The 9,250-nt window shown below is 40.6% G+C and overlaps 1 protein-coding gene across 1 annotated transcript; it reads left to right on the top strand.

The window, feature by feature from the left end:
* Positions 1 to 3,044: 3,044 nt before the first annotated feature.
* LOC111971580 (E3 ubiquitin-protein ligase TRIM21-like) lies at positions 3,045 to 5,834 on the top strand. The gene is made up of 2 exons (XM_023998422.2): positions 3,045 to 3,197; positions 3,413 to 5,834. Exon 2 carries the CDS (start codon positions 3,415 to 3,417, stop codon positions 5,047 to 5,049), a length of 1,635 nt encoding a protein of 544 aa, XP_023854190.1. The 5' UTR covers positions 3,045 to 3,197; positions 3,413 to 3,414; the 3' UTR covers positions 5,050 to 5,834.
* The last annotated feature ends 3,416 nt before the right edge of the window (positions 5,835 to 9,250 follow it).

Raw genomic sequence — 9,250 nt, 5'->3', positions numbered from 1 at the left:
GCCGTAGTTATTTTGTTGCTTTGACAAAGTCATTTCTCAAGATTATTCTTTAGTTAAAGTGATTACTTAATTTACATTTCCCTAATTTTAAGGTCAACCCTATTACGTGAACTGAACTCTCATTTTATCATGGTGCAACTATTGCTTTTCAAAAGAAACATAGTGAACATTTAATAGTCAAATTATAGTGTAAGAGCAGGTGAGCTGGTTCTACTATTTTTGGCAATTTTCTTGTGTTTTGTAGTGAAAACTGAGCACATCGAGCATAATACGTCAAGCCTGTTAGATAGGCACATTTTGTAATTAACAATTTCAAAAAGAAATTAAGCTAGCATTCAATTGCCATTCTCTGTTACACAGAACAAGCTTTCCTTCCCCCTGTCATAAAGGGATTTATGGCTGATTCGAGATTAAATCATCAACCTTTGTTACTATCAACCATGTTACTTTAATTGGCCATTAATTGACAGCTACTATAGTCTTTCTTTCTCTCTCTTGAGATGGGAAAACATGTTTTATGAAGTTGACGTTAAACAGAACATGTACTCTTTCAGACAAAGTTAAAATTAGGTGAAATAAATAAACAGAAAATATAAATGTTTTTTTGGGAGGGTGCCCTTTTTTCACTTTGAGCACCTGCTCCCTCAACTGGTAGTTGGTATAAGCTAAAGTGAGTATGTGTAAAGACACAATCTAGGATATAATTGATAAATCTACCTAGACTGACACTATTTGTTCATCCCCATGTGGAATTTGAATTCTGTTGTTAAATGTTGTCGGAAACCTTCCATACATCTGCAATGACTACTTGTTTAATAACCTCTACTGGATCGGGCCCACTAAATCAGGATAGTTGTTGCTCAATATGCGATAATGTGACTTAAATGAAGTTGTAAACAACAGCCAACTTCCCAGGACATAGACATGTCTTATATTGGCAGAAAGCTTAAATTATTGTTAATCTAACTGCAGTGTCCAATTTATAGTAGCTATTACAGCGAAATGTAGGAACAGTTTGACCCCACTGCTGTCTCTGGCTCCACACCCACCCTGCCCGGCCATCTAGATGTGTGAAGGTTAGTGTCTTTTCTGTAGGGAAGCTAATGATCCATTATGTATGACATTCCTGGGAGTACTCTACACTTTAATTTTGTATTACCATAGAATTTTTGTATGTTCTCTGTAGTTGTGTAATTGAAAATGTATCAATTTACCCATTAGGCACATTTGGGCAAACTCGGGAAGGACACCTGGCAGACTTGATACAAAATATTGTGTAGTGATGTAATTCTTCAATAGATCAGTCTGAAACGTTCTACACACACTGCTGCTATCTTGTGGACAACATCTAAACTACACCTAGAATCTACACTGTTTGGCCTTTCCCTTGCATTTCAAAGATGATGTAAAAAAATATATATATTATGTTGTTGACCAGTTTATAATAGGAATAAGGCACCTCAGAAGTTGGTGGTATATGGCCAATACACTACGGTTAAGGGCTATGTCCTAAGAACAGCCCTTAGTCAGGGTATATTGCCCATATTGACCATATACCACACCTCCTCGGCCTTATTGCTTAATCACAGCAGTCAAAACAAGTTAAATCGACATCCACTGACGGAAAATGATCTGGAGAGTTTAATAAGGCCAAGTTATCTTTTCTCTTGTGACATATTCTTAAACTCGCAATAATTATTATATTGATGGAAAATCAAATTTTGCTTCTTAGCCTACGTTGTTAAAAATGACTTATTCCTTATTCCTATATTATTCATATATTCCTTCTTAATTTGCTCGATAACATTATGGAAAAAGGGTTTCATGGAAAATGTGTCAAATCCCCTCTTCCTTTTTGGGATAGTTTTCAGGCCTCGTGGGTGGGTTTTCAGGGGATATTGGGCTAGAAATGTTAGCTAGACCTGGCAACCCTGGTGGCTCCTCCTGCAGGCAGAAGCTATGGTTACTGTAGTGTAGTACTGGCTCCCTTTTGAGTTGCATGTGTCATCTCACAGTCAAGAACAGGGAAGGCTTCAATTCGATTGTTTGTTAGTAGGCCTAAGAGGCAGATGTATGCAGCAGAACTTCAACCACAGTTAATGACTAGTTTCAACAGCATAGCTAACAAGCTATCCAGCTAACTAGCTGATTTACATCATCTACCTACATTCACTATGATAACTGATAGCCCACCACTCTTTGCCCTCTCTTTGAGCATGTCATGCCCTGACCATAGAGAGACTTTTTATTCTCTATGTTGGTTAGGTCGGGGTGTGACTAGGGTGGGTAATCTAGGTTGTTTTTTTCTATGTTGGCCTGGTATTGTTCCCAATCAGAGGCAGCTGTTTATCGTCGTCTCTGATTGGGGATCATATTTAGGCAGCCATTTCTCCACTGTGTTTTGTGGGATCTTGTTTATGTGTAGTTGCCTGTGAGCATTCCATATTGTCACGTATCGTTTGCTTTAAAAAAAAAAAATGTTTTGTGCATTTCACAAATAAAAAGATGTGGAACCCATATCACGCTGCGCCTTGGTCCGAATGTTATTTCAACGATTGTGACAGAGCAGTAAACTATAAGCTGCTTACAGTTGTATTTTGCAGAAAATAAAGCCCTATGCTAAACAAATAAATGTTGAAAATTGGCTACAGGAGCGTTAGATAATTAGCTATGAAGGTAAGAAATGTACATTGCCACTATAATATATTTGTTCATCCTCATGTGGAATTGGAATTCTGTTTGTTGTTGATGTCTTTGGAAAACCTTCCATACCTCTGAAATTAGCCTTTGTTTAACATCCCTAAATCACACTTCATTCATAATTCATAGTTATATATTTCATAAGTTATATTAATTATTAATACATTTCTTCCAAGATTAGTGAAAATGAAAACAGTCCGGTTTATTAAACTATTCTCTTGTTTGATTTGAAATGGTAAAACATTGTATCAGGAATGAAGAGAGAGATCAGCCGGGCAAAGGGTTAATTTTGTTCCAGAGCACATGCTGTACATAGAGGTACTGGGTGGGGAGGAGCATGTAAACTGAAGTTGATAGATCTATTGTACTGTATGTTGCGCACGTGAGCAAACTATGTCAAACTCTTTAGAAATGTGTCTTTATTTTTGTTGATAATACTGTTTAAACTACAGACAAAATCAGAGAACGTACCCACACTCTCACAAGCACACAGACAGGTGAGTTGAGATTTACAAGTACCGATTATTTTTACTGTGTTCATTCTACTGTAGTTTCCTGTTTTTCATCTACAGTACCTATGTTTACCTCCCTTTGGTAATTTAGCAAGTTTATACTGACTTTTATCACAACTTTATTCAAGCTGATGGCACTAAAACTATCGAGAGCTGACTCATTCCAGGAAATGATTTACAGTTTCACTTTCTCTGTCTAGATATGGCTTCCTCCAGCAGTCTCCTAACTGAAGAGCAGTTCCTGTGCTCTATCTGCCTGGATGTGTTAACTGAGCCAGTATCCACTTCATGTGGACACAACTTCTGTATTTCCTGTGTCACAAAGTACTGGGATAGCAATGACCTGTGTCAATGTCCACTGTGTAAGGAGACATTCTACACACGACCTGAGCTTCGTGTCAACACAACGTTCAGAGAGGTTGTAGATAATTTTAAAAGGATGACAGACGAAGGTAAAGATGATTGCCCTGCCAATCCTGGAAAAGTGGCCTGTGATGTCTGCACTGGGACGAAGCTCAAGGCCCTGAAGTCCTGCCTGGTGTGTCTGGCCTCTTACTGTGAGATTCACCTGGAGCCTCATCAGATAGCCCCACCCTTAAAGAGACACAAACTGATTGACCCCGTGGAGAACCTGGAAGACAGAATCTGTAAGAAGCATGACAGAGTCCTGGAGCTGTTCTGTAGGACTGACCAGACGTGTGTGTGTCAGTTCTGCGCTGAGACAGACCACAAGACTCATGACACTGTCCCTATAGATGAAGAGTGTGGAGAGAGGAAGGTTCAGCTGGGGAAAACTGAGGCAGAGTTCCAGCAGATTATCCAAGAGCGACTGCAGAAGCTAAAGGAGATCAAACACTCAGTAGAGCTCAGCAAGAGAGATGCAAAGAGAGAGATAGCAGACAGCATGCAGGTATTCACTGCTCTGGTGCGATCCATTGAGAAAAGCCAGGTTGAGGTCATTGAGGTGATTGAGAAGAAGCAGAAAGCAGCTGAGAGGCAGGCTGAAGGGCTCATTAAAGAGCTGGAGCATGAAATCACTGAGCTGAAGAGGAGAAGCACTGAGCTGGAGCAGCTCTCTCACACAGAGGACCACCTCCAACTTCTGAAGAGCTTCACATCTCTAATGTGCACCCCTCCATCCACCAAGGACTGGTCTGAGATCAGTGTTCACAGTGATCTCTGTGTAGGGACTGTGAGGACAGCTGTGTCTCAGCTGGAGGAAATGCTGAATAAAGAGATGGAGAAGCTGTTGCCTGAAGTCAAACTGAAGAGGATTCAGCAGTATGCAGTGGATGTGACTCTGGATCCTGACACAGGACATCCCGATCTCATCCTGTCTGAGGATGGGAAACAAGTGAGATGTGGAGAAACACTACGGAATCTACCTGACAATCCAAAAAGGTTTGATCGTTTTGCCATTGTCCTTGGAAAGGATTGCTTCTCCTCAGGGAGATTTTACTATGAGGTGACGGTTAAGGGGAAGACTAAGTGGACTTTAGGAGTGGCCAGAGAGTCCATAGACAGGAAGAGGAATATCTCACTGAGCCCTGAGGATGGACTCTGGACTGTGTTGCTAAGGAATGGAAATGTGTACAAAGCCGGTACCTACCCCCCTTTCCTCCTGTCCCTGAAAGAGAAGCCCCAGAAGGTGGGAGTATTTGTGGATTATGAGGAGGGTCAGGTCTCTTTTTATGATGTGGAGGCCAGGTCTTATATATACTCTTTCACTGGCTGCACCTTTACTGAGAAACTATATCCATTATTCAGCCCCTGCAATAATGCCGGTGGTAAAAACCTAGCCCCTCTCATCATCTCTCCTGTCAACCACACAGACTGATTAAACAATGGAGTTTTCCACAACAAGTCATTTACAATTTATATCTACAAATCATTATATGTAAAAATATATTTAGAAATATATTCAGTCAGGTTGACATGTCATATGATTAGAATGTCCATGGAAGTCCTTTGAAATTGTATTATCAAATGAAAATGGAAACTGTGTACATCTTAATATAAATAATTGCATTTGCTGAAAATTAATATTATCTTATATTATATTAACTGGAATGACCTTAAATAATAAGTAATTGAAAATAAATGATGTTGTTTTTTAAATTATTCATATCCTTTATCTCTAATGCTGAACTGCCCTTGAGCAAGGCAGTTAACCCCCAACAACAACTGCTCCCCGGGCTCTGATGAAGTGGACGTCGATTAAGGCAGCCCCCAACATCGCTCTGATTCAAAGGGGTTGTTTTAAATGAGGAAGACACATTTCGGTTGAATGCATTCAGTTGTGCAACTGACTAGGTATCCCCTTTCCCCTTCATTGACATTGACTATCCCACAAAGTGGTACTCTTTTTCTCAACCTCTTATTCTCTCTTTAAGTGAATCTGATAAAGCAAAGCACATTCTTAGCCTATGAACTGGTTTTGGAGGTAGGTGAATGAGATAAAAAAAAACGTACTCTAAGCTGGTTCTTGATACTTTATAAACAAATAAGATAAAAGTCATACTCTGCCTTTGAGCTGGTTCCACAGTTTTGGATGTAGATGAGAACAATAAACAACAGATCTGTGGATCTAAGACAGTGAATATAATAAAGGACACACTTTTCTTTTGAGCTGGCTGTGGATGTAGGTTATTGTGATAAAGGACTTTGCGCTGGTTGTTGGTTTAGGACAGTGAATATGATCAAATGAGTCATTTTCCTTTGAGGTGGTTGTGGAAGTAGGTGAGGATGGGGGAGTAATCTCCACCAGGGTGGTGATGAAGGAGCAGTTGGGGTGGTAGGGGCCCAGATGCAGCATAGACGACAGGATGGGGGACAGTTGCAGCTGAAAAGAAGAGGAAAAGAAGAATTAGAAATAGTATAAGTGATACGAGACAGACCTGCGTTCAGCTAGTATTTGTTTTCTGGGTGGGTTAAATGCGGAAGACACATTCCAGTTGAATGCATTCAGTTGTACAACTGACTAGGCATCCCCATTTCCCTTTCCCTTTCTTTCAGATACTTTGAGTGTTTGATTGTATGGAGTGCCAGAGTGGTGGGGTTTACACTTTTGGGACTATTTTATTCAGCACATAGCATTTCATTACACTTACCACAACACTCTCTCCTGACCTGGTGAAGTAGTAGGTGACTACAGCTCCGGCCACAGTCATCTGCTGGCAGGCCAGGATGAACTGACTGATCCAGATGTATTTATTTCTATTTAACCAGGAAAAGCCCATTGAGACAAGAGTCTCTTTTGCAAGGGACACCTGGCCAAAAAGGCAGCAGCTAACATTACAAAATGTGAAACATACAATACAATTAGTACAACAATACAATCCGACCTACAGGAAACATTTACACTCCTTCTGATCTTTTTTTTACTCGAGTTTTAAACTCATTGAGAGTTACAGAAGAAGCCCACAGTGTGGTACCATAACATGTACTGACACGGTACTACACCAGCACTGTCTCCTCACTCTGCACTGGGTTGCCTAGAGGGGTTTACACACAGCCAGGGTCGCTCTGCACAGGGCTCCCTATTGGGGCTCACAGCTAAGGTTAGGGGTCAATCTCCTCATTCTTTACTGGGGTCCTATTGGATAGGACATAATAGACAGGGCTAAGGTCCGATCACACCTGAGCTGTATTAATTTTGTGACTTGAAAAGCTCCTGGTAGAAAAAGTATTGAAACATTTTCAATTAATTAATTGACTGGAGTCAAATTGCAAATCCAAACACTTATAGCAACAAAACAGCAAGGTGGTGCCATTTTACAGCAAAAAAAGACTTCAGCTCCGATGAGTTTGGTATGGACCCTCTCTTATTCAATCTTATCTGGTTTATCAGACTGACACAACGCTTTGTATTTAACGATGCTCTTTGTTGTTGTTGATGATGATGGATTTGGTTGAAACAAACAGTTTCTTTGACTCTGTGCCGGAACTGCCACCCACAGCGTTAGACTGACCCAAGAATCCAAATAAGAGTGGCTGGTTGAGTCGTGTCCGTGGCAAAGCAGGAGAAGAGCATGTCCATCACAATCTCAAACAGAAGCAGTTGGCCACCAGCAAGGTGAACAGGTAAATGATTATCAGGGGCAGCAACCACACTGTGTAATCCCCTTACAGAGACTACACACAGACAGGGTTAGAGGTCGCTCTACAGGGCTCCCTATTGGAGCACACAGCTAAGGTTAGAGGTCAATCTCAATCTTTACTGGTTCTCTATGGGGGCACACCATATAAAAGTCATGGTCAGGGGCTGATACCAATCGAATTTCATTCTTGGATCATGATTTTGTACCAGCTCCTGGTAGAATTTAATAGACTGGAGTCAAATGGAAATCCTGATAGTTACAATACAGCAAGGTGGTGCCATTTTGCAGCAAAAAAAGACTTCAGCTCAGATGAGTTTGGTATGAACCCTCTCTTATTCAATGTTTTCTGCTTTATCACACTACAGCACAACAACGTCCATGTATAGCCAAAAGGCAGGCAGGGAGAAATAGTGGGCAGACCAAAATTCAACAAAAACACTTTGTATTTGAGGTTGCTCTGTTGCTGTCAGTGATGGAGAACATGAAGAGAGTGGGTCGATTTCAGAGATAAGTTGTTTCTTTGAATTTGAGCCCGAGCTGCCACCCACAGCACCAGACTGACCCAAGAATCCAAATAAGAGTGGGTGTTGAGTCATGCCACTCTATCCATACGCTTTCAGGTCCAAAATGTCACGAGTGTGTTAAGCAAAACTAGGAGGATGAAATGCACCAAACAGTTCACATGTACAGTATCCAAACATTTGGCATAAAATTCAAACATTGATAAGAATCTGAAAAATGTGTATTCTCGCCACAATGGTCTATTTAGTTGTAAATATCCTATTGAACGGGAAAACAAAGACATTGACAAAAGACAAGTTTCTGCTTCATAATGGGACAATAAAGTCATATTGGATTACATTCTGAGCTGTGGGTCTGAGGAAGAGCAACACAGCAGACTAGGACATCCAGAAGAGTATGAGGCTAGGATATAAATTAATGGTATGCTGGCTATCTGAGAATAGAGAGATGAGTAAAGATGAATGTGGTATACAGTATATTTATTCAGTGCTAGTTATCAAATGAAGATAGGAGTATGTAGGAGTGGTGGATCAGGTCATTTCTGTTTGTGTTATAGACCAAATGGTCTGAGAACATGTTTTGAGGCTATATATACAGAGTTGGTTTACAATTGCATTGTTTACAAAGTAGTAAAACAAGCTGCTATGACAAAACATTTGTTTTTGCTGTTCTAATTACATTGGTAGAATAAAAAACATGAGCAAGCGCACATCCAGAAAAATTATTTTGTGTGGAGGTGCTGACTAATGGTGAATAAACTACAAAAATATAGTCGCACACTCCATATGTAAACACCCAGTAATTTATTGGGTAAATCAACGTTCGGCATCACTGTGCCTTCTTCAGGGTAATGTCATTAATACTTGAACCAGGTTATGTAGACAAACAGTGCACTTAGTGCAACCAATGACAATATCAGGGCACAAGGCGAGACCCAGATGCAGACACAGGAGGCAGCTGGTTGGACTCTTAGATGTTTATTGATCCAAAAAGGGGTAGGCAAGAGAATGGTCGTGGACAGGCAAAAGGTCAAAACCAGTTCAGAGTCCAGGAGGTACAGAGTGGCAGGCAGAATGGTCAGGCAGGCAGAATGGTCAGGCAGGCAGGTACAGAGTTCAGAAACAGGCAAGGGTCAAAACCAGGAGGACTATCAAATCGAGAAGGCAGGAAAACCACACTGCTTGACTTGGACATACACGACGAACTGGCACAGAGAGGAAGGAAACACAGGGATAAATACACTGGGGAAAACAAGCAACACCTGGAGGGGGTGGAGACAATCACAGGGACAGGTGAAACAGATCAGGGTATGACAGACAATAGTGAGGGGTGTGTCATAATGATTAAGTTAATTAGAATTAATTGAGTGAAACTGTTAAAAAAAACTATAGTTTATGGCATATTAAATATATTAGG

This window comes from Salvelinus sp. IW2-2015, linkage group LG13, assembly GCF_002910315.2.
Source record: "Salvelinus sp. IW2-2015 linkage group LG13, ASM291031v2, whole genome shotgun sequence".
Taxonomy (NCBI): Eukaryota; Metazoa; Chordata; class Actinopteri; order Salmoniformes; family Salmonidae; genus Salvelinus; species Salvelinus sp. IW2-2015.
This window is presented reverse-complemented; position numbering and strand designations above follow the sequence as displayed.

Coding starts and splice junctions, on each gene's coding strand:
- LOC111971580 (XM_023998422.2), top strand. CDS start 3,415: ATGGCTTCCTCCAGCAGTCTCCTAACTGAAGAGCAGTTCCTGTGCTCT.